At 38.7% G+C, this 26,756-nt stretch overlaps 1 protein-coding gene across 6 annotated transcripts in view; it reads left to right on the top strand.

The window, feature by feature from the left end:
• KCNIP4 (potassium voltage-gated channel interacting protein 4) overlaps positions 1 to 26,756 on the top strand; it is a 1,220,775-nt gene that overhangs the window by 958,927 nt on the left and 235,092 nt on the right. The window contains exon 1 of one of the 6 annotated variants that reach the window (XM_054683745.2): positions 6,898 to 6,914. The exons of 4 other annotated variants lie outside the window; for them this stretch is intronic. Coding sequence is in view for 1 of the 2 variants with exons in the window: in XM_003310258.7 (XP_003310306.1) it covers positions 7,086 to 7,197 (112 nt within the window). In the remaining variant the exon portion in view is untranslated. Of the gene's footprint in view, positions 1 to 6,897; positions 6,915 to 6,940; positions 7,198 to 26,756 lie in introns of those variants that run through there. One more of the 6 variants, XM_003310258.7, reaches the window with a different exon arrangement.

Raw genomic sequence — 26,756 nt, 5'->3', positions numbered from 1 at the left:
TTAATGATTAGTTATTCTATTGAGATATTGCCACAACTCAATGAGACAGTTTATGTAATGCACACAGCACACTGCGTGTCACGTGGTAGGAATTCAATATTATTGTACTACCAACTATAATATATAAAAGGGATAATGATCATTATTATCCTGGAGAATCACGGCCTTAAAGCCAGCCCAGTGTGGTGGGATGTGACAGACACTTATTACAGAGAGATTACATCAAAAGGGATATGACAGGAGAGCCACAAATTGCATACTGGATTAAATGGGTAAACCCAGGAACTCATTCAGGTTAGGCCACAAAGGCTGGGAAAAAGAAATTATGGCAAAAATGTCATAAATCCTACTAAGGAAAGCTTATATTCTAATGCAAGTTTTCTGGTTGGACTTCCAAATAGTCTACTCATTTGTTTATGTGAAGATTACATACTATACATGCTTTGATCATAAGATTCATGAGAACTATTTTCAAGATACATTAGTGCAATATTGCTGGAAGTGTCTTAGGATGGAAGGTAGTTTTTTCCCTCAGCTTTCTATTTGAAAATCCAATCGACCTTGTGGATTCAATAGGGCATTCAAAACAGAAGGCTGTGGTGCTTAATAGTTTAATGGACATCCATATACATATTTTAAAGGAGTCCATTCAAGACACATTTACTAACCTTTCAGAATGAGCCTTCAGCTAAGTGAAACTGCTTGAGTCTGATCATGTTTGAGCAGAAAGTTCATCTGGAGAACATTTAGGAATTTTCAAAGTAATTGAGAAACCCCAAGATAGAAAGGCTTGATATACTTTAATGTGGAGGTGATGTTGAGGGTAGAGTAGAGGGCACCTGAGGGTAAATAACTTTCATCATTTTGGTGAGAAAATCTTACAGTGTGAAGAGACATGAAGGGTCATACACCGACCTTGTCTTTGTTACTTGCCCCATCAAGTCCTGATGTTAAGTGGCATCTTTCACCAACTATCCAATCTCATTTTTCTCGCCTGGCTTGGAGGTCTCAATCTGGCTTTATCACTGTCGTGAATGCTGTCTTTTGTTTTGTTTTTGTTTTGTTTTTGAGACAGGGTCTCATTCTGTTGCCCAGGCTGGAGTGCAGTGGCACGGGCAGCCTCTGCCTCTCAGGTTCAAACAATCCTCCCACCTCAGCTCCCCAAGTAGCTGAGACTACAGGCCCATGTCACCATGCCCAGCTAACTTTTGTAATTTTTGTAGAGATAGGGTTTCTCCATGTTGCCCAGGCTGGTCTTGAACTTGTGAACTCAAGCGATCTACCCACCTCAACCTCCCAAAGTGCTAGGATTACAGGCATGAGTCACAGTGCCTGGCCAATGCTGTCTTTGTGTGTGCCCATTTATGTTCCTGGGAAAGTCACTGCTCCTCTCCAAACTCATTTTCAATTACCTAGATTAGGTTTCTCTCTTCAATGCAACCTTCCGGATGATGCCAACCATCCTGATGTCTTGCTTCTCTTAGCTCCTATTGACTGAGAGAAGAAATTTTCCTTCTAGAACTTTGCTTCTTTTTAACTTTTCAGTGTATCATCTTGATTTTTCCTATACTAAGCAAATCAAGGATTATGAAAAGCTAGAGGATTCGAAGCCACCTGTGTCCACTTCCAAGTCCCTGACCTTAAACAAGCCAACTCTGCTCTCTATACCTCCTTTTTATGCATTTGTAAATTTAAAAAATATATATTATCTCTAAATGATTTCTAAAGATTGTATGAATATGGATGCAGGGGTGAAAAAAACTTTCTCTGTTCCTTCTTAGATTTAGTAGTTGGACCCTGTCAATTAAACTGACAAAGGACAGATTGATGGGAAAAATAGATTAATAGAGTTTATTTACACGTGCAGTGCACATATACATGTGAGAACTCAATGAAGAGTAACTCAAAGGGGTGCTTAGAATTGGGGACTTATATAATCATCCTAACAAAGGGTGATAACTTGTGAAGTGACAAGACAAAGAAAAAAGTATTTGGGCTTCTAGGGTGGTAAATTGTGGAAAGAAAAATATACAGGGGAAACTAATGGAATATAAGGCTTATTTGTAAGGTTTCTTACACAAATCCCACTGGGGCCGACTTTCTGCCCAGTGATTATAGTTGTTTCATCCTTCTCATACAGGAGAGCAGAAGGGAATACTTTACAAAGAGAAATTTACACATCTATCCCCTGCCTTGAGGCAGAGAGGGGGAAGGTAGAGAGTTTTTCCTGAGTCTCTTATTTCAGTAGCGTTCAATCGAAAATAACCCTTATGCCAAAGGACATATTTTGGAGTAACATTTTCTGATTCCCTTCATAGGCTAATAATCTTACATTTAAATTTGACTTAACTAGTTTCTATATACATTGTGATTCTATGTATTTGAAGAGAGAACAGGTAGATTGTAAATATATCGAATTTTAACGTTTTTCTCAATCTTGCTACACTTATTTTTGCATTTATTATAATGTCAACAAACAGTATGAAGAATATTTCTTAACCGAGACTATCACGTGGTGAAATTTCAAACTGAAGCTATAAAAAACAAGGAAAAATGATCAATTTCAGGTTTTAGATAAATCATCCCATTTGAGATTATTTAAAGGATCACAATGGATTGGGGCAAGGAAATGTAAAGTCTACTGACCCTCTCTCTTTAACAGACTGGTCAATTGATTTGGACATGCCTCCTTGGAGTGAGTTTTTACTTTCCTAAGAGTTTCTGTCAATACTTTCCTTTCGAAGTCTCTCAACCAGTTAAAGGGCCCCAGTTAAAGAACCATTCAACATGGTGCAGAGGGGCCTGAGAGTGAGGTGGTGAATGATAAAGAAGGCAGAACCTGGTACCGAGTATACCCACATTCAAATCCCAGTTCTACCAAGTGCCATCTATGAGGCTTCAGGCAAGTGGATTAACATTTGAAAGCCTGAATTTTCTCCTTGAAACCAAATTATTTCAGGGAACTATAAAAGGATTAAATTAGTTAATATCAATAATTTTTTTTTTTTTTTGAGATGGAGTCTCACCGTGTTGCCCAGGCTGGAGTGCAGTGGTGCGATCTTGGCTCACTGCAAGCTCCGCCTCCCGGGTTCACGAGGTACTCCTGCCTCAGCCTCCCGAATAGCTGGGACTACAGGCGCCCACCACCACGCCCGGCTAATTTTTTTTGGATTTTTAGTAGAGACGGGGTTTCACCGTGTTAGCCAGGATGGTCTCAATCTCCTGACCTCGTGATCAGGCCGCCTCGGCCTCCCAAAATGCTGGGATTACAGGCGTGAGCCACCGCGCCTGGCCAATATCTATAAATATTTTAGAGTAGTGCCTGACACTTAAAAGTTCTCCATAAATGTTGGTAGCTACTATTTTTGGAGTAAATCAGGTATAAATCCTGGTTATGTCCCTTGTTGAATGTAATTTTGTGAAAGTAAATTAATCCCAATGTGCCTTAGTTTTTATTCTTCTTTGAAATAGTGATAATAACACCTAACCTATTGATTTGGGGTGAGCTAAAACTAATTTATACATGTAAACTACATAGTATGGTGCCTGGCTTAGAATCAATGGGTAAAAGCCTTTAGTGTACCTTTGGTATTCCCTTCCTTTGGTATGAAAGACAGACCTCTGCTGGACGACTCATTACGATGTAAAGAAAGGGGTGAGTCAGTGAATGAGGGAGAAAGCCAGGATGTTTTAATATAACAAACTGGGTTGGGGCGAGCAAATTACTGCAGTAAAATGGTTGAGCCATGATCTGGAGTTACTTTTTTAAATTTTTAAACATTAAAAATAGAGGTAGAGTCTCACTGTGTTCCCCAGACTGGTCTCAAACTCCTGAGTTCAAGTTATCCTCCCACCGAAGCCTCCCAAAGCGCTATGCAGGCAACTCTTCTTTCCAAGAGTGGCGCTAGATAAACATCATTCCCCAGATGTCCCCTGCTTCCCTAGACTTTTTAGATGAAGCAGGAAACTCCTCTTATGGTGCTGTTGCCTTACAAAATCTTACAGCTGGGGGTGCATGTGAAAGAGCCCCCGCATACTTGGGAGCCAGCAGATTCAATCCGGTAGCCACAGCTGACAGACAGAGCTCAGAAAACATGTGGTAAATGTAACTAATGCAGATAGGAAAGGGCTGGACCTCCAATCAGCTGGCACATTCTAAGTAGAGAATGCTATTGTCCTGAAGGGAAATTCTATCTGAAACCAACAAAATCATATTCATGGGACTTTATGTGAATTTCAAAAAGGATAGGAATTTCATTCCTGGAAAATGAGATGTGGCAATTTTAAAATACTTTACCAACTCTCTAAACTAAGAGATCAATTGGCAAATATTTGCTGATAGAAATAAAGGGAAAAGCGTGAATTTGGAAGCCAGGCAAAGCAATGATTGAATTCTGGGTTTTCTAACCATGTGATCCCCTCTCAGCACTTTAGTTGTTTTCAACTACAATATGGTATGATGTAGGATTAAAAGACATGTTTACATTTAACTCGACCTAATTAATTTCTGTAATTTTTTTTTTAACTTTTGACTTTCTGTAGCTAAACGTTGGTGGAAATTTCAGAAAATGGTTACCTAAAATATTTTTTTTCCTACTAATTACTAAAACCTGCTTCCCCTCCACAGGCTTGCTGATATAATGGAGAAGAAAATGTTTGGATGGATGGGTGACTGGGCAGATGGATACAAGGATATCTCTTATAAATATGTTATTCAAAATGAAAAGCACCTTTGGCAGGACCAACTTATTTCTAGGACTCAAGGGAAAGAAACCACACTGTGGGTTGAGATGATCAGCAGGTCTTCATGGGAAAAACGCTGAAACTAGACCTTGGAGCAGGGGTGGCAGGACCAGGGAAAAGCAAAGTCGTTTCATCCAAGGAGAACTTGCAGAGCCTCTAAAGAGTTGGAACTTCCGTCATAACCCCACAACTACCATATGTGAGCAGGGGACCCCAGGGACTGGGCTCAACTCCCCGCAGACTTAGTTAATTCTTACATCAACCATGAGAAGGGGGCAGTAGCATTCCCATTTTAAACTGAGATTCAGAGACGGAGTGTATTCTTCGAGGTCATGGAGCAAGCAAGGGTAAGGCTAGGATTGTACCCAGGTCTATCAACCTCAAAACTTGAGCATGGTATACTATAATACTTCTAGTAATGATTCAGGTTACCATTATGGACAGTTACCGCCTCTATAAAGTCTCATTCCTGATACCACTAAACCCTTTCCCAATTAGAGTTGACTTTCCCTCCTTGTTTTCCCACTGTACCGCGCAGACATCTGTTCAAGTGTTGGTGTATTTATTGGTCACATTTTACTTCATGCCTGCCTCCTCATTAAACTATAAGCCCCCAAAAGACAGAGCTGAGTATTCATCATTTGATCATTCATGTACCATTTATAGCTCATAGTAGCAGCTTAATAAATGCTAATGAATAACTGAATGAATGAAAGCCTGTTGCCTTCCAGTCACTATGCCTACTGCTTGGCAAGTCAGTTAACCTCTTCATGCTTTGTTTTCCTTACCTACAAAGTTAAAATGATTAGAATTAACTTATAATCTGCCACTTATGTGGTAGATTAACTTATCTATCACATAGAGATGTAGGGATAAGTAAGTTGTTGAAAAGTCACTACAATATTGATGAGCACATAGTAAATGCTTAGTACATGTTAACTATTATTGTGATCACATTTAATTCCCATAATTCCCTTTAAATGGAGAACTTTAAATGAAGTATTATGATCTTGACTGCATAGAATAGGACCTGTTATTAGAGTGGTTAAGTGTCTTGCACAAGATCACATAGCAAGAAAGAAGCAGAACTTGCAAATGACCCTGGGGGTCTGAGATATTACTCACAAACCCTTAAATTTCCAGTTCATATACAGGGTCCCTGTTGATTCTCTTCATCTCCATGTTTAGGTTGGGCTTCAGTAGACTGGAGATAACCAACAAAGTGATTCAGCCAGTGTGGTCCTGGCACAGCACAGGGTCTGTTTGGAGTGGTTTGGACTAGCACACCTGATGGCATTTTGCGATGGTGCTGTCCTCACTTCCCAGTTGATAAGAGTCACCTGGGCTTCTTACTTAATAACACACACTCCAGGCTCCTCTAATGAGCGTGGTTTTAACAAACAACCCCAGGTTGTTTTTATCATCAGGGAAGTTTGTGGAACTTTGAGAAAGGCTAAGGCCAGACTTTAAAGGACGATGGTGGTGCACACCTTCCAGGGGGCAGTTATGAACATCTTAGTTGTTACCGGGTACTGCTCCGCCACGCCCTCCGTCCACCTTTGTAAATATAATATAAGGACTAAATCAATCTCCCTGATAATGCGCCCGACGTGACAGCGGAGACCAGAACAAGGAGTGGCGTGGCGGGGGAGGCTCAGGTGTTCTGGTTTGACAAAGTCATTGAATCACGGAGCTTTGCTCCTGCACTTTTCTCCCTGGAAAAGCTGCTTCTAGACTTCCACGGGGACTTTCAGGAAGGGCCTGTAGGCACCAGCCACCAGAACTGATTGTTTCCTAGCATTCAGAGAGGGGGCTGAGCTGTCTGCCAGAGGCGGCTCTGGGAGGAGAGAGCAGCAGCTTTGGCAAAAAGGGGCCATTCGCAAGCTTCTCAGGCAGAAAACTAGCGCGCAGACAGATCTGCCCAGCCTCGCGTCCTCAGCGAGGGAAGCGCGCGGTGTTCTCCTGGGCAAGTTTCCTAGGAGTGTCCCTTCTCGCCACGGACACTGCAAAGTCTCCAGTTCTCCGACAGACGTTTCCCTCGCAGCTCTGAAGTCGAAGTACTCGCCCGCTGGCTGCAGCATAGAGTGGAGAGGTCCCTGCGCTGTGGTAGCAGGGGGGAGCCCCGCCAGCCAAATGCCAGGATCAGCATGAGAAGCTGGACTTTAGCCCAGGTCTGTCCTCACCCCGGGGGGCCGCCGGCTTTGCAGGGTGCATCTGCCAGGAGCTGCTCACTTTTTCCCCTTGCAAGTCTTTGTTCCAAGCCTGACGTTGCTACGATTCTGTAATTAACTCCCTCCACTCCAAAGGGGTCTGGAGGCTGGGATGCTCTGCCAGCTCAGAGGATGTTGACTCTGGAGTGGGAGTCCGAAGGACTGCAAACAGTGGGTATTGTTGTGATTATATGTGCATCTCTGAAGCTGCTTCATTTGCTGGGACTGATTGATTTTTCGGAAGGTAAAGTGGTCGCTCCAGTCTGTGCTGTTGGGCAGGTCTGGTTTAGAAGTAGATACAGATGCTGCAGAAGTTAAGAAGCCTTAATACTCAAAGTAAAAGTTTTAAAATATGCATGTTTGGCATAGAGCATCCTAGTGGCTGGACAGTTCATTTTGGTTTATCTAGATATTTGATATTAGAAGGGAAGGGATATTGTACCATTATCTTTCTATTTGAAATCTACTTGGGTTTAGTATTTTGTGGGTTAAATATTTTTCTAAGGTGGGAAGTTAGGACTCTCTCCTATGGGGTGATAATACGGGTTGGTATTTGGTTGTCAAGTTCATGTTGGTTACCACACCTTAATGTCATTAGTGATTTCATCCTATGAAAGAGTATCTTGATTTGTGAAGAGAATATCTGTGTGTCCCTCATTAGGAGGTGTGGGGGTGAACCCGGGTGGTTTATTATGATATAAAATGGGTAAGCTTTTGATATGAAATTGAGTTAATGGGTGCTCAGCAAAAATGTGCTTTGAACATTTGATTTGCAAGTGTTTCATTTGCATTCCCCAGTGAGTCTCATTGCTCATGTGTGTCCTGAGTAGGAACTCATACACACGAGACAGGACTGTTGCTATCAATAAAAATTAGATCCATCTAACATAAATTTTACTCTTGCTATCCAAAATGAATTTTGTTATTCAAAGATTGGAGAGTTTTAAAAAGTTAATTAACTTTGCTTTAACTATTTGAATGTATATGTATGTATCAAACACACACACATATTGTTTATGAAATAATGCTTTTACTAAAATAATAGCCCTTGAATCATTTAAACCTAAATCATTTGATACCAATTCTACATGCAATTTCTTCTTTCTACCTAAGTGACAGAATGGCGTCTGTGAGATACTTGCTAATATTTCTTCCAGATATGGATATGATCTTTTATTGCCAAGTTATGAATATTTACCTCTCACATTGTGTTTAATGTGGGGAGATGGAAATATTTAAACTTGCCTATGCTTTCTGTAATCTTTCTAACTATAGGAGCTAAGACCTGATAGCTATGATGACATCATCCCAAACAAGATCCGCTATACAGGTTGTTTCTGTTAATATGTTAATGATGGCCAATGTATCTTATCTTCAGAAAGTCCTTTTATTCTACAAAGTAAGTTCATTAGGTTCTAACTGTTTAGACAATATAAGAACATACATTCTATTGTAATCTTTGTATCTTCTTTAAAGTATTCTCAATAAGTTCTGCTTAGACACAATACAAATAATACTGCAATGGGATTAAAACCTCAGAATTTAGTTCTTTTTCCTTTTCTTATATTTCACAGTAGTTTTATTTAACCCCTGAAGGAAATAAATGCATAGGCAGGTTTCTCCAATGTTACACAATTTTGCATTCTCTTGAGATTTCTGCCTCAATGCACTAAATTCTGGTGTCTTAATACAGTACTAGCAATTTCAATTTCTATGATTGGAATAATTTGCTTCTGTTTTGTCACCACGTTTTGGTTCTCTGGACTTAGTTGAGCCATAGCCCCCAACTTTAGTGCATTGTGCTGGAGCTGACTTGGTTTCAGAGTTAGGTTCTAAAGGACAACCTCCACAAATGTATTGAGGAAGTCAACTTTCACAGTATTATGAGGATAGCACACAGTTCTTATATTGTCAAAGTTAATAACGTAGAAATTTAAAATCAAAAGTCCCAAGTGTAAGGCCCCTGGCAACGATTCAGCTTTTATTCTTCAAGGTCTGTTTCATATCACTTAAAGCTGAAGGTTTGCAGATTCAAACTTCACATCTGAGTTTCAACAAAATGAAAATTAGAATTGTAAACCTGACTCCCCCAACTAGAATCATAGAAATTTTGAGTTGGTCTGAAAAGTCTTCCTTGGGAGAGATAACTAAATCATATTCCTATCCATATCTGAATCTATATTTCTATATCTACACACACAAACATACACATAGAGATGTACATAAATATTTATAGATATTATGTGAAATGTTCAGTAAGCTGGAGAAACTTTTAATTCAATATAAAATCCATGATCATGCTAAAATACAAGGATGCAGGTTATCACCATACATGAGGGAAGACCCACATATACTTGTTGAGTCAATCCCTTTTTCCTCTGAAATACATGTTAGGAAATACTAGTTTGGGCCAACTCTTATTTTGCATAGGAGACAACTACAATCCAGTAAAGTTAACTGACTTGTCATAAGGCAAATGTAACTGGGAGCAGAAGCAGGATCAAAACCAAAGACTACTGAATCCTACACAGTGCTTTTCCTACTACAACATACTTTTATACATCTTCCTTAATATTGAGAAAGGGAATAAATGAAAATGCACATGGGAATTTTCTGGAATTCTTGAGTCTTTTCCTGAATTGGCTAATACCATGTGAAATATTTTTGGCAAATGCATTTAAAAGAAAATCATATAATGGGCATGTAATTTCTACAAGGCTCTGGCCTCAACCCAGGAATGGGACCCAAGCATGGGATATAAATGAGCTAAGCCAGACCACTGATGTTTGTCATAGATTAGAGGCAAGATTAGGACAAAAGCAAGCCAAGTGGTCTCCTCAGCCCCTGTCAGACCTCTAAGATCTGCACTGAATTTTGACCAAATGTGACTTACATTCAATCATGATGAATGTCCAGTTCAAGCAGAGTCTGAGGATGAAGTCCAATGAGAAGGTGACACCTCTATCCTAGGCCTGCTGCCTGTTTATTTAGACTATGACATTGTCTAAGCAGAAACAGAATCTGGACTTTTTGATCAGTAGCCAAGTAAAGGTTTGAGAAAAAAAGGCAGCTAAAGTGCAAACCACCATAAAAAATTAGATTATCAGAGCCTTCATTCTTTCTAGCTGAAAATAATGAAGGCTGACAGGGTTATCCCAATGCAAATTGCTAAACTCTTCACTAAGATTGCACCACCTAGAAAATATGACCCACAATAGTCCAGAGAATTAGCCTCTTTTTTTTTTTTTTTTTTTTTTTTTATGGTGGAGAAGTGAAGGTGAAAAGGCCCAGAGTAGAAATTTGAGCTTCTTTTAGGCAGCATTGAGCTTACATGTTGTCCTCAGGAAGCAGTGATACCTCAATGGTACCATCATGGAATATTTTCTCCAGTGTGATTTTCTGTATAATATATTAGAAAGTACTTCTAAGTCTATTTGAATGAGAGGGCCCATATTAATGTTGAGATAAAGCAGTATTGCCTTAATATTTTCACCTCTAATGTTGACTAGAATTAGACAGATAGAAAAGGGTTAAGAGAAACAGTTGTTTTAGTTTCCAATTTTGATAGTCTTGTTTTAAAAAAAGTTTTAATTGAAATTCATGACTTAGGACTCAAAAGCAATTTGTAAAGAAGATCAAAACAACCAATGTGATTTTACTATAGGGATTTGAAATTTTGCACATATCCACTTATTAGTAAGCGGAAGGAGAAAGAACACTCATGAGATTAAGCTCATCATTTCATACTTTAGTTTGTAATCTTGTCATATTGAATTCTAACGTGTGCAGGGTACCCTGTTGGGTATTGACTGAGAGGGTGGGAAAGTGCAAGATGAACATTAAAGTGCCCTCAACAAGCTTACATTCTGGTAAAGGAGACTACTTACTAAACAAGACAGCAGAAAATAATGCTGGGCATAGGCCCAGGCCATGGCCAGTAGAAGCACAGGTAGAAAGGTTCATTCTGGAAAGGACTCCAGAGAAGGTTTAATGGAGAAGAAAAACTAGTCGTACAGGACCTTGGAGTGGGAGAAGGTTTCCCAAATTGGAAAATCCAGGAAGAAGATTCCAGGCTGAGCAAGGAAATTGAGCTGTGAATCTAAGCACAGACAGTGGGTGGCTTGCATGGATTAGGACCGTGAATTGGATATGGCTCGTAGCACATGGGTCTAAGAACATTAAAATATGTGGCTGGACAAGTTACTTGGGGTTCAACACTAGAAGTGCACGCTTATTCCCTAACCATTGAAGAGCCATTGACTTAAAGACTTCAACTTTGGGGGAGCAAGTGGGACAGATCCATGTTTTAGGTAGGTCAACCTGGGAGTAGGTGAAGATGAGTTCACAGATAAGAAAGTGGAAGCAGAGCCAGGCGCGGTGGCTCACACCTGTAATCCCAGCACTTTGGGAGGCCGAGACGGGTGGATCACGAGGTCAGGAGATGGAGACCATCCTGAATAACACGGTGAAACCCCGTCTCTACTAAAAATACAAAAAAATAGCTGGGCGAGGTGGCAGGCGCCGGTAGTCCCAGCTCCTCGGGAGGCTGAGGCAGGAGAGTGGCGTGAACCCGGGAGGCGGAGCTTGCAGTGAGCCGAGATCTCGCCGCTGCACTCCAGCCTGGGCGACAGAGCGAGACTCCGTCTCAAAAAAAAAAAAGAAAGAAAGAAAGAAAGAAAGAGGAAGCAGAGATACTAGTTATGCTTTTGTAGCAATTCAGATGGCAGATTAGAAGGACAAAAATCCACAGAATTCCCTCCTCAATAAAATACTTGGGGAGAACTGTCCGTTTCCAGTTTTTCCAGAAGTTCTTATTTAATGATATCCATGACATGAAGCTCTTTGGAAACAATATACTTATACTTTATTTCAGAGCAACTTTGTTTGGCTTTATTAAATATCTTTTTTATGAGAAAAGAAAGAAATGTGGAGTACGCAGAGGTCATAGCTATAGGTATAGTGGAAGGAACTTAAAACTTTGGATAGATTAATCCGCTATCTTACAAGGTCTTCGATTATTGTAAACTTTTTATTTTGAAAAATTTTACACATAAAACAAGGTATAGAAAAAAAGTGTAATGAATTGTCATATATTCATTATCTAACTTTAATAATTACCAGTACTTTGGCACTTGTTTTCACATGGCTTGCGTTTAATAAATATTTATTGATTGTCTACAGGATGTCAGGCACTAGGCTAGGCTCCAGAATATAGAGATCAATTAAAGATAGTTGCTGCCTTCAAGATATTCTCAGTTGCATAAGAAGAAAAAGAATACTAACAAATAAAAAATATTATACATCATGGTAAATAGACCAGTACAAGAAAATCCAAGAAGAATGTAAGGTAATTAAGTCCAAGTAGAGGAGATGAAAGCAATCAGAGATTACTCCATGGTGGAGGTGACCTCTAATCCTGGTTTTTATGGATGAAGAGAAATGCATAAGATTGATATGTAAGAATGGTGCTTATCCAAGTACTGTATGTAAAACGCTGGGTGAGGTAACAGCATGTACAAGCACAGGGCCATGATACACCACGTGAAATTCCTGGAACAACGATAAAATGTAGGAGAGGAGTTGACTGTTTTACTCCTTCTCCTTAATTGTACAGTTATCCTTGCTGTTTAGCACAGTGCTTGGTAAATAGAAGTTACTGAAGAAAATTATGACCTGAATGCCATTTGCTTTCATACAGGAATAGTGCCAGTTCGTATCTATTTATCCCACATAATAACTTCCAGTATCACTTTCAGGTTTCCATAGTAGCCTAAAAACTGTTGATTCATTGATTAAGATTTTTGTTATATATATTTTTTTCTGTTAGTAATATTTCACATCAAAATCCCCTGGCAAAGTGAAGATACCTGCACACCAAACACATCTGTTTGTTAGAACTCCTGAGCCAGGGAGATAATTTCAATTAAGATAACCAACAATGAGTTGCAGAATCCCCGCTTGTATGAGCTCTGGTTTGATGGAAAAGCAACACTTTCAATTCTGTAACTGGAAAAACGTTTAGATTTGTTGCCAAAATATAACAAATATGTATTACTGTGTGGAAGGGAAGGGAGGATAGTCAGGCGTTTTACTGCCTTCAAGAAATTTCCGAATTGGTTAGAGGCCAAACAGCTCATGAATAACTAATCCAAGATGAAAAAGTATTGTGAGAGGGAGTAAGGCCTTTAGAAAACTCAAAGAGAAGAGCCATCTAGAAGATTTTGGGGAAGGCTGCAAAAAGATAAGTGACATTTTACATCTCAAGAGTTGAGAGATCCAAAACTTTGACAGGTAGAGACTAGAAACTAAAAGCAGAAATTTGAACTATATTTTTAAAAGACAGGCAGTTTCCTGAAATCATTTTTGTAATCAGATTGGCACTGAAAATTTCATTAATTATTTAAAATACCAAGTCTCTGCTTGGACCTGGCAATGTGCTTGATACTGATTAGTCTGGGGACTATTATTTTCCAGTTCTAATTATTTTTACTTACTTTGGTAACTTGTGCCTCACCCAGGCTGGAAGAGGAGAGCTATAATTTTAAGTGGGCAGTGAGGGGAGTGGAAGGGGAATGGCCTCCAGCCAAATATCATCAGGAAACACACTTGTGGTTGAATACTTTTCATTTATTATTCGTTGCAGAGAGAGAGAATACATGCTGCAGAAAAGCACCTGTGGATGTCTCAGAGAGTGTTAGGACTTATTACAGGGTTTGAGCTCATTTTGGTGCCTTTGGAGAAGGTTTAAGTGAGCAAGACATTGACCTGGACAGGAAGCTGTCAAGAAGCCAGAGTCATGCTGTGATTGGGTAACTTGTGTCTGCAAGTAGTGAAGACTAGACAGAGACAAAAGCTGTAATAGGAAAAGAAGCAGCTGTTACTCGTATTAGCTGGGATAGGAGGTATTTGATTATTTTGTGGTTTAAAGTTCATGTTTGGCCAGGCGCAGTGGCTCACACCTATAATCCCAGCACCTTGGGAGACCGAGGTGGGTGGATCACCTGAGGTCAGGAGTTTGAGACCAGCCTGACCAACATGGAGAAACTTCATCTCTACTAAAAATACAAAATTAGCCAGGCGTGGTGGTGCATGCCTGTAATCCCAGCTACTCCGGAGGCTGAGGTGGGAGAATCGCTTGAACCCAGGAGGTGGAGGATACAGTGAGCCAAGATCACGCCACTGCACTCCAGCCTGGGCAACAAGAGCAAAACTCCATCTCAAAAAAAAGAGAAAAAGTTCATCTTTTTGCTTCTGTTCAAACATGATTATAGAGTGCTCTTGTTGTTATATTGATCAACCATGGCTCCACAGTGGTGTTTTCTGATGTTCATATTCTATGAAATGGTTTATAATCATCAAGAAAACACCAAGACCTAACCAATAAACCAGCTCAGCTCCTGCCAGGGGCCCACAGGTGCTTTTCTCCTTCTCTCACATAATAAGGGAGAAGGCAGAATAAGGCGAGAGGGAAGAGTATAGGCTATAAAGCAGAGAGATTTGAGTTGAAGTCCTAATTCACTAACTGTGAACAAGTTACTTAATCTTCCCAAGCTTCAATTTCCTTTTCCATATAATGGGGTTAATAATCCCAATCTTTGAAGATTATTGTAGGAATACTAAAATATAAGTGGAATATCTAGCTCTATTCTTCATCCACAAATAGGAGCCAATAAGTGCCTTTCTTGTAATCGTGTTGAAACAACAGTTGCCATGTTCCAGTTTCTTGAGTTTGACTAGCTGTTCTCTGAAGAATGCTTCAGAATCACCTAGCTGACCTGTTAGACACAGATTGTTAGGCCCAACCCATGGAGTTTCCAATTCAGTAAATCTGGGGTTGGGGTCTGAGAATTCACATTTCTAATGGGTTCTTACTTGAGGATCATGCTGCTGGTCCAGGGGCCAAACTTTGAGAACCATTGAGTTAGGTAATAAGTTGGAAAGGCCAAACCCATGGTATCTGCAGTGTGTTCTGTGCCAAGTTGTCTGACACCTGCTGAGCTTGATTCTCAAGCAGTGGCCAGCCAGCTTTTTCAGTAGTAAACATTTTAGGTTTTGTGGGCCATGCAGTCTGTCACAACTCCTCAACTCTGTTGTAGCACAAAAGCAGCCGTAGATAATATGCAAACAGATAGGTGTGGCCATGTTCTAATAAAACATTGTAGATGCTCTTTGAATCCCATACAATTTTCATATGTCACAATACATTTATTTAATGTCTGCCTTTTTAACCATTATTTTACATGCGAAACAATGTTTAGCTGGCAGGTGATACCAAAATTGAGAATAGACTAGATTTGGCCTACCACTGTATTTTGCCAGCCCTTGTTCTAGAGTTGGCAATAAAGGGAACCATTGAGAAGGGGGTCTCAGGTTGATGACTTATTGTTTTTTGGAAATTTAGCTAGATTTTTCTATCCCTTCTGTACTATTGAGGGGATGGGGGTCTAGTCTCTTTTTAGGGGGTTGGTGGAATTGTCTGCCAAACTGTCAAGTGATTTGAATTAACACATGCGTTTTTTCAATAAAATGACTTCCTTTCCCCTAACTTCACAGTGCTGGACCAACTGAGATAGTTGTTATACAAATTAAGCCATCTGCCTGGTATTGTCATACAGTGAGTCAATGCCTGAGTGCCCTGTCCTATTGGTTTTCATTTTCGGTATTATTGTCTCTTGGAGAAGTTGATAATATACTCTTTTTATTGAGTTTGCAAACTCTTATTTCATAGATTTGTTAAAGACCCATTTTAATTTTTAAAATTACATTGCTATTCAGACTGTTGCACTACATTGAGCCTTTCGAGTCTAGGACACATACATTCAATGAACAAATGTTAAAAAATAAAATAAAATCACCTTAAGTATACACTCTCTTAAAAATAAAAGATCTATAAGTAGTGGATAAGATCGTGGTCTTTGAAGTGAGACAGACCTAGAGTTCATTTCCAGCTTTTCCTTTTACTGGCTGTGATCTTGGTGAAGATATAACCACCTGAACCTCAGTTCTCTCATTTGTAAAATGGAGTACTAGTCGTAGCTACCTCATGGCATTATTTTGAAATTTAAATGAAATGATACTTGTTAAAATTCTCCTCAGCACAGTGCCTATCACACAGAGCTCAATAAATATTGGGTATTATTTGTAGTGTTAACATCATTGCTGTCTTTGCTTTGCATAGTCATCATACCTATTATTAGCATAATCATGTATTCAATCAACCAGGAAAGAAAGGTTTTCGAGTGTGATCTGTGTACCAAGAACTGTACTAGTCATTGAGAACATAAAGACGTAATTTTGGCTACATCGGGTTTATATATAAATGAACATACCAAAAAATTAGTTTAGTAAATTGCCTACGCCTCACGTCTATGTAGATTTTAGAGGGACATAAAAGAAAGACTGACCAATCCTATTTAGAAAGTGGAGAGCATCAGAAAGGACTCAAAGAGGTGATCTTTGAGCTGCATCTGAGCAACACTTTTAGCACTCAGCATCAAGCAGCCTTGAGAACCACTGGCAATTGATAAAACCTACCTTAGCATTTCCAAGAACACCTGATGTTGATCTCAGTTTCAAACTCCTGGCTTATATTATTCCTAGAACTCCTTCTCCTATACAAATGCCACCCTTCTTTCCCATTTCAGCTTTAAGTGAAACCCGCCCTCTCTTTAATACCACCCTTTCTTTCTAATCTGAATTCAGTTACTCCTGATGTACGTGGTACAGCAAACACACTTAATAATAAATCCTGATGCACTGTCCCTCAAATTACTTAATTTGTGTTCATTCATTTTCTCTCCAGCTGAACAAGAGAGAACGCTCTACCTTAGTACAGTTTGAATTTTCCCTGTATTTTCACGGTGTCCAGAGCTATAAGGAATGTGTTACCCAGGCTCAATGATACAGGCATAACACAGAGATACCTTGTGTTCTTGCACTTCACATTGTTGTGCTTTGCAGATAATGGGCTTTTTACAAAGCGAAGGCTTGTGGCAACCCTGCTGAGCAGGCCTTTTGGTGCCATTTTTCCAACAGCATGTGCTCAGTTTGTGTCTTTGTATCACATTTTGGAAATTTTTACAGTATTTCAAACATTTTCATTATTATTATATATGTTTTAGTGATCTTTGGTATTACTCGAGAAATTTTTATACCATATACCTCAGGAATAATCGAGTTCAGATTAGGAGCACCATTCCAAACTTAATCTATAAATATTGTGTGTATTCTGACTGCTCCCCTGACTGGCCATTCCCCAGTCTCTCACCCTCTCCACAGGGCCGGCCTATTCCCTGAAACACAACAATAATGAAATTAGGCCAGTTAATAATCCTACAATGGCCTTTAAGTGTTCAAGTAAAGGGAAGAGTCATATCTCTCACTTTAAATCAAAAGCTAGAAAGTATTAAGCTTTGTGAGGAACGCATGTTGAAAGTCAAGACTGGCCAAACGCTAAGCCTCTTGGGCCAGTTAGCCAAATTGTGAACACAAAGAAATAGTTCTCAAAGGAAAAGTGCTACTTCACTGAACACGTGAAGAATAAGAAAGCAAAACAGCCTTATTGCTGATATGGAGAAAGTTTTAGGGATCTGAATAGAATATCAAACCAGCCACAACCTTCCCTTAATTCAAAACTTAACCCAGAACAAGGCCCTAACTCTCTTCATCTCTGTGAAGGCTGAGAGAGGTAAGGAAGCTACAGAAGAAAAGTCTGAAGCTAGCAGAGGTTGGCTCATGAGGTTTAAGGAAAGAAGTCATCTCCATAACATGAGTGCAAAGTGAAGCAGCAAGTGCTATTGGAGTAGCTACAGCAAGTTACCTAGAAGGTCTAGCTAAAGTGAGTACACTAAACAACAGATTTTCAGTGTAGATGAAACAACCTTCTATTGGGAGAAGATGCTGTCTAAAAGTTTCATAGCTAGAGAGGAGAAGTCAGTGTCTGGCTTTAAAGCTTCAAAGGACATGCTGACTCTCTTGTTAGCAGCTAATGCAGCTGATGATTTTAAGTTGAAGCCAGTACTCATTTACCATTCCAACCTATACTTCACCAGGATTCGATTCCATCTCAAGAAACCACTTTCTTTGCCCTTCTAGAAGAAGTTACTCCTCATTTGTTCTAGTTTGATCATGAGATTGTAGTAGTTCAGTTAAATACTCAGGCTCCACTTCTAATTCTAGTTATCTTGCTATTTCCATCACATTTGCAGTTACTTTCTCTACTGAATTATTAAACCCCTCAAAATCATTCATGAGAGTTGAAGTCAACTTTTTGTCTGACTTAAAAATTATGCTAAATCAGGCAACTTGCTCGGGTCACCTTCCATGCTGTGGAAGCTTTATTCCTTTGCTCTTCACAATAAATCTTGCTGTTGCTCACTCTTTGGGTCCGCACTACTTTTTAAAAAAACGATACTAAATCTACTCTGCCTGTGCTCTGTAAGTGGAACAACAAAGCCTGAAATGACAACACATCTGTTTATAGCATGGTTTGCTGAAAGTTTTAAACCCACCCTTAAGACCTACTCCTCACAAAGAGATTCCTTTCAAAATATTAGCGCTCAGTGACAATGCACCTGGTTGTCCAGGAGCTCTAATGGAGATGTATAGGAGATTAATGTTGTTTTTATGCCTCTGAACACAACATCCATTCTGCAACCCCTGCATCAAGGAGTAATTTTGACTTTCACATCTTATTATTTAAGAAATACATTTTGTAAGGCTATAGCTGCCATAAAGAGTGATTCCTGTGATAGATCTAGACAAAATAAATTGAAAACTTTCTGGAAAGGATTCACCATTCTGTATGCCATTAAGAACTTCCACAATTCATTACTGGAGGTTAAAATAACACTAACAGGAGTTTGGAAGAAGTTGACTTCAACTCTCATGAATGATTTTGAGGGGTTCAATAATTCAGTAGAAGAAATAACTGTAAATGTGGTGGAAATCGCAAGAGAACTAGAATTAGAAGTGGAGCCTGAATATTTAACTGAATTACTGGAATCTCATGATCAAACTAGAACAAATGAGGAGTAGTGTCTTCTAGATGGGCAAAGGAAGCAGTTTCTTGAGATGGAATTGACTCCTGGTGAAGAGGCTATGAACATCATTCAATTGATAGCTAAGAATTTGGAATACTGCATAAACTTATTTGAGAAAGCAGCAGCAGGATTTGAGAGGATTGAGTCTAATTTTGAAAGAAGTTCTACCACGGATAAAATGCTGTCAACAGCATCATATGCTAAAGAGAAATCTCTTGTGAAAGGAAGAGTTCAATCAATGAGGCAAATTTCACTGTCTTATTTTAAGAAATTGCCACAATTCCTCCAATCTTCAGCAACTATCACCTTGATCAGCAGCAGCCAACAACATTAAGGCCAGTTCTACCAGCAAAAATATTATACTTGCTAATCTTTTTGCAAGATTGCTGAAGAAAAAAATGATTGTTAGCAGTTTTTAACAGTAAAGTATTTTTAAATTACAGTTTGCACGTTGTTTTTTAGACATAATGCTATTGCACACTTAATAGACTACAGTATTGTGTAAACATTTATATTCACAGGAAAACCAAAAAAAAGTATGGTTTGCTTGATTGTGATATTTGTCTTATTGTAGTGGTCTGGAACAGAACCCACATGATCTTTGAGGTATGGCTGTATTAGTGGGTTTTTCAATTGCATCTTTAATAGATTGTACTTTAAATCAACATGCTTTTTAAATCAACATACTTGTCTTATCTCAATCTCATCCCCATACTGAGAAGTATACTTTGACTTTCTCAGGCAGAAAAAAAGAGGCTCTGGCTCTGAAACTCCTATGGCTCCTTCTCCCTTTCTTCTGTGCCTATCTTATGCTCTAGTGCTGGCAAACTCCCCATCATTTTCCAAACACACTCAACTGTTTCATCTTCATGCCTTTCTTTGAAGTATGAATGCTCCTCCTTCTAGAACACATCTCTCAGGTGTTCACATGATTCTGATTAACTCCTTCTTATCCTTTAAGCTCAGCTTAGGAGGTATTTTTTCCAGAAAGCCTCCTTTGAACCACCTAGTTAGATCAAGTGCCCGTTTCATAGCACTTCAAACTGCATTAAACACTTGATGTCTATGTCTTTCTCTCTCGCTAAATTTCAAGCACCGCATATGTAGAGCACTTATCTTTCCATCCTCAATGCCCTGTGGGAGTGAGTGAACTGTTAGGTAGATCATGGACAGGCAAGTTTATTCAGAGGCTCTGGTAATACAATAGGCTACTCAGAATTTGCACAACAGGCTTGAATTAATATATTAATAATTTTTAAACGTTTTGTTTTGGGTGGGGATTCTCAACCTTGGCACTATGAACACTTGGGGTTGGATAATTCTTTGAGTTGTGTGCTGTCTTCTGCACTATAGGATGATTGACAGCATCCCTAGTCTCTACCAATTAAATGCCAATAGCACCTTTCTGGGAGTTGTGACAAGCAAAAGTGTTTCAAGGCACTGCCAAATGTCCAGTGGGTGCAGGGTAGGTGAGATCACTCCCCTAACCCTCATTGAGAACCATAGAGTTGAGGTAAAACCAAACACAGTTTGTAAGCCTTTATATATACACGCATTCATAAATTACAAAACTAAATTTAAATTTGAAAACATCAAAGCATTGAAAATTATTGGAAATGAAACCTGAGTGTTGGGGAAGTATATGATTTTCTACTACAAAGGTAATAAACAATCATTGAGGAAAATGTATAAATAGAAAAGAAAGAAACATGAAGAAAATACCCCCAGTCCCACCATTCTAAGAATAACCGCTGGCCAGGCGCGGTGGCTCACACCTGTAATCCCAGCACTTTGGGAGGCCGAGGCAGGTGGATCACGAGGTCAGGAGATCGAGACCATCCTGGCCAACACGGTGAAACCCCGTCTCAACTAAAAATATGAAAAATTAGCCAGGCATGGTGGCGGGTGCCTGTAGTCTCAGCTACTTGGGAGGCTGAGGCAGGAGAATGGAGTGAACCCAGGAGGCGGAGCTTGCAGTGAGCAGAGATGGCACAACTGCACTCCAGCCTGGGGAACAAAGCAAGACTCTGTCTCAAAAAAAAAAAAAAAAAACTGCTGATAATATTTTCATTTTATTTTCAGTTTTTTTCTCCATGTATATCTGATCCCTTAAACTTAATAATATTGTATTACTATAAAATTTTATATAGATTTAAATTCAGTATTAGAGCACAAGTATTTTTACATTAGATTACAGATTTTTCATAAATAATTTAATACCTATATTATAGTCTATAAATGAGTGTAATATAGTTTACTAATCCTGATTTTAGAATAAGTAATTTCTTTTTTTAGTATTTGGAAAATTATGTAATGAATTATCTGTGTGTGAAGTTCCTTATATATTTAGAATTATGTTCTTAGGATGGAGTCATAGAGTGGAATTAATGGGACAAGAGAATGAACTGTTTCAGGTCTTTTCACACACACACACACACACACACACACACACAGCAAATTTGCATGTCAAAAGGGACACACAAATTTACCTGTCCCACTGTAATGTGGGGAGTAACCGGGGGTTTGGGTCACTGCAGTGTCAGGACATGCTGTTGATTAGGATTCACTTGGAAGGTGAGCCCTAATGACATGTTGGCAAGCTCAATGTTAATGGGTGTTGGTGATTCCAAGAAGCTTTGTCTTAGGGCTGGAATACTAATGGCTTTTAAACCAATATTAGGAATTTTAATTTTCCGTAAGTATGAAATTCTCATTGGAGCTTGAAAATAGTTTTCCTGTTCTTCTTTCTTGTCAATCCAGATGCACTCCCTTTATGAAAAGGGCTAACAGTTTTATCAATTATCACATCCATTTTAACCATCAAGTCTGGTACTAAGCAGACATTAGATTATTCATGGAAAGAAAAAATAACATACTTTTGTACCAGATGAAGTATTTCCTGGGTCTGTGTATTTAGGAGGAAAATTGGCATGCATAAAATTATTGCTATGCATATTCAAATAAATATTTCCTGGGACTTAGTAGTAGATGTAGTTTACTTAAATGAATTTAAATAGCAGGGAGGCAGTAGAGAGAGTAATATCTCTATTTACTTTTACTTTTATTTTTTATTATACTTTAAGTTCTAGGGTACATGTGTACAACGTGCAGGTTTGTTACATAGGTATACATGTGCCATGTTGGTTTGCTGCACCCATTAACTCGTCATTTACGTTAGATATTTATCCTAATACTATCCCTCCCCCAGCCCCCCACCCCTTGACAGGCCCCGGTGTGTGATGTTCCCCACCCTGTGTCCATGTGTTCTCATTGTTCAACTCCCACCTATGAGTGAGAACATGTAGTGTTTGGTTTTCTGCCCTTGTGATAGTTTGCTGAGAATGATGGTTTCCAGCTTCATCCATGTCCCTGCAAAGGACATGAACTCATCCTTTTTTATGGCTGCGTAGTATTCCATGGTGTATATATGCCACATTTTCTTAATCCAGTCTATCATTGATGGACATTTGGGTTGGTTCCAAGTCTTTGCTATTGTGAATAGTGCTGCAATAAACATACGTGTGCATGTGTCTTTATAATAGCATGAGTTATAATCCTTTGGGTATATACCTAGTAATGGGATTGTTGGGTCAAATGGTATTTCTAGTTCTAGATCCCTGAGGAATCGCCACATTTTCTTCCACGATGGTTGAGCTAATTTACACTCCCGCCAACAGTGTAAAAGTGTTCCTATTTCTCCACATCCTCTCCAGCATCTGTCGTTTCCTGACTTTTTAATGATCACCATTCTAACTGGTGTGAGATGATATCTCATTGTGGTTTTGATTTGCATTTCTCTGATGGCCGTGATGATGAGCATTTTTTCATGTGTCTTTTGGCTGCATAAATGTCTTCTTTTGAGAAGTGTCTGTTCACATCCTTTGACCACTTTTTGATGGGGTTGTTTTTTTCTTGTAAATTTGTTTAAGTTCTTTCCAGATTCTGGATATTAGCCCTTTGTCAGATGGGTAGATTGCAAAAATTTTCTCCCGTTCTGTAGGTTGCCTGTTCACTCTGATGATAGTTTATTTTGCTGTACAGAAACTCTTTAGTTTAATTAGATCCCATTTGTCAATTTTGGCTTTTGTTGCCATTGCTTTTGGTGTGTTAGTCATGAAGTCTTTGCCCATGCCTATGTCCTGAATGGTATTGCCTAGGTTTTCTTGTAGGTTTTTTTATGGTTTTAGGTCTTACATTTAAGTCTTTAATCCATCTTGAGTTAATTTTTGTATAAGGTGTAAGGAAGAGATCCAGTTTCAGCTTTCTACATATGGCTAGCCAGTTTTCCCAGCACCATTTGTGAAATAGGGAATCCCTTCCCCATTTCTTGTTTTTGTCAGGTTTGTCAAAGATCAGATGGTTGTAGATGTGCGGTGTTATTTCTGAGGCCTCTGCTCTGTTTCATTGGTCTATATATGTGTTTTGGTACAAGTACCATGCTGTTTTGGTTACTGTAGCCTTGTAGTATAGTTTGAAGTCAGGTAGCATGATGCCTCCAGCTTTGCTGTTTTTGCTTAAGATCGTCTTGGCTGTGCAGGCTCTTTTTTGGTTCCATATGAACTTTAAAGTAGTTTTTTCCAATTCTGTGAAGAAAGTCATTGGTAGCTTGATGGGGATTGCATTGAATCTACAAATTACTTTGGGCAGTATGGCCATTTTCATGATATTGATTCTTCCTATCCATGAGCATGGAATGTTATTCCATTTCTTGTGTCGAGAGAGTAATATCTTTCATAAGAGGCATGCCCATGTTCATCTCAAGTAAATGTGTGGGGTATTTGGTTCATGTGACGAAGTTTAAGACCAATAATCATGCATATTTTGAGCAAGAAGACATGAAAGCTCATTCAAACTTCCCCAAGATATAGGTCATGATAAAGTAATGAGTTGCCCAGGGTCCTTTTATGACTTAATACTAGAACTTAGTTGTAGAAGCAGAATGGTACTAAGGTTAGGACACACTGAGCTTTGAAGATACGCAGGTCAAATTTTTCCAGAAATGCTGCTGGCTGTGGTCCTGTGCAAATCACCAAACCTCTCTGAACCTCAGTTCTCCTGCCCATAAGATGAAAATCATCATAATACCAACTTCACAGAGTGCTTCTGAGACACAGAATAATTTTGAGACAAGCCACATACCTAGTACTCATTAAATGGTAAGCACTCATTAAAAGTGCCTAGTATTGTAACCCAGATTTTCTAATGGTTACTTTAGTGTGACTTCTTCATACATAACTACTGGTAGGAAGAATCCCAAACATTGTGAATGGAGTTGCCAAAAACATAATTTTCTTTATGCTGATTTTGAATATTTATCTTTTGTAAGTTATAATAAGCTTAGTTCTGTTACACATGAGATAGTCCATAGGTATTTTCCATTTTTATAGATAAGGAAATTTCTTCAAATTTGCTAAGTAACTTGACTACGTTATGAACTAGCAATCAGTAGAATTGGAATCAACCACAGTCTTCTGAAGTTAGAGCTCAAGTTTTTTCTATGCTAGTCTTACTTTTAGTACTAAGTGTTCTTTTTTTATTTTCTAAATCTCTATGATAAGTGAAGACATACACTAAGGTATGTGGATTAGTAAGATCAGGATAGTACATTTAGAATCAAGTACTTTCCCCAGACAGATATTTGAACATAATTAAGGATATGTGACTTTATATGTCAGCAAATGCATAGTTATTAATGGCCTGTCACAGAAATTCTCTAATGAATAAACAAGAGAATATTGAAGACCAGACAGCAATGAAGTAATTGGTGATATGATTCCAAATTTAAACAAATTACAGGGGAAAATGCATAATGACAAAATAATTAGAAGACTGAGGCACCCGAACAAACATCCAAATCCTACATCTATCTTCACAATATTCAGCAATCTCTAAATATCTCTGGTGCATTGAGGTTGGAATTAGCAGAACTTCTAAACATTACTTGAGTGAAAAGTCAGAGTTAACTTTTTCCTGTTATTGTAAAGTTTCAAGGAGACACAGAGGAAATTAGCCAATTGCATTTCTTCATGACAACAGAGGTTATATAGCTAAAGCTCTCTTTGAAAATGTACCTCATTAAGAATTTACACAGACAAGATTTTAGACTAAAAGGTTAAAGCTCAAAATAGTAAGTTAGCCTCAGTATTATTGTATCTCTCTTCTATAATGCATCAACAATAAAACTAACATATAGCTCAGCATTTATGGCTATATTTAAGGAAAAACACAAAATCAGCAAGGAAATTCTATAGTTGCAAAATCTTTGTAAAGTTCAGAGTTGACCTGCCTAGCTAATATATTTCAAATACACACATTTTACAATAATAGGAACTATTCTTGCCAATGGCTGTCTAAAATGAGTAGATACATTTTTCCATGAAAACAAATCTTCTCATTCTCCACCCTCCAGAGAGACCAGAATATGTCTATTCTTTAGGGCACAAGTTAAGTCCTGGAATAATTATTTAAGGAAAGTTGTCCAGTTTCTTTGTAAAATTGCTAAGATTGGAAATGGAGGGAAATTTTTTAAGTGGGAAGGCCTGGCCTGAGACCTTGTACCACAACAGTTATACCATGAGTTACCTCCTCTTAGAAAACCCATTTGTTTCATTATAAATGGTGTCAGTGGTGAGATTTCCTTATGGTGCCATGGTCTTTAGTCATGGACTTGGCTTATGTGTTACGTGAAAACCACAGAAATACTGCTAGTGTATCAAAAGCAATATAGGCTCTGAGATAGCAAGGGTATTATTTTGAGGCCACTCCCAGATATTGGCAGGAATATAGGATAGACAGTGAATACTTCTATTTATTCTTTCCTTTCTTTGCTTCTTTTTGAGGCTTCTTCTAAATATGGATGAGGACTATCTTCACACTTAACTATGGTGGGAAAGAATAGAGGCAAATCCCAAACAGAAGGTTTAAAGTTAAACTTAATTACATTCTTATGTTGCCTTCTCTCCATTTTCTCTTTGGTTAAATAGAATCATTTAAAGTTTTTCTTGAAAGAAAGTAAGCAACTAAGAGATTTACCCCTCTTCCTGAACCCGTACACTACTAGCCAATATTTGTTTAATGTGCCTCCTAATTGAAAAAATCTCTCCAAAACATTTTCTAACATAATAAAGAAATCTTACTCTGTAGGTGAAAATTAGGAGCCTTGAAATTGCACTTGGATCTGTCCTATATCATCACCAATTACTCCATATTAGCTCTAGATTTTCTTCAAAGGCTAAGAAAATTGGATATTTTAAATAAGCCAAAGATGATTATTTCCCTGGTACAGCTAAGCATGTTAAATATAGTCAACATTCACAATGCTGCTGCCTAAGGAAAATAAATGTAGTGAACATCAAACAGGCTAAACAAATGGCTCAGAATAATTTTTGTGACAGAAGCTTAACCCTGAGTAGCTGGGGAAATCATCAGAAAAGTGGATGAAGGCCAGGGCACTCAGTTAATTACCACCTCCCCCCCAAAAAAGACGATCTTGCTGAGCTTCAGGCTGAAGTGCACTTTCTTTGAATGTTGCCACAGTAATATCTTTCTTCTCTAAAGAGAATGTGGATTGCGCCCATAAAGAATGATGCTCCCAGAATGATTAAATATTTGAACCACATACTTTAACTGTGTTTTTAACTTCATTTCAAAATCTAATTTCCACCCCTGTCATTGGATACTATGGTCAGGTGTTGACTGCATCGTGGGCAAGCCTGTAAGTCAGATGTGGGTTTGAATTCTTGTTCCACCATTTACACATTCT

Source organism: Pan troglodytes, chromosome 3 (genome assembly GCF_028858775.2).
Source record: "Pan troglodytes isolate AG18354 chromosome 3, NHGRI_mPanTro3-v2.0_pri, whole genome shotgun sequence".
Classification (NCBI taxonomy): domain Eukaryota; kingdom Metazoa; phylum Chordata; class Mammalia; order Primates; family Hominidae; genus Pan; species Pan troglodytes.
Note: the sequence above shows the minus strand (reverse complement) of the source record. Positions and strands in the feature narration are given on the sequence as shown.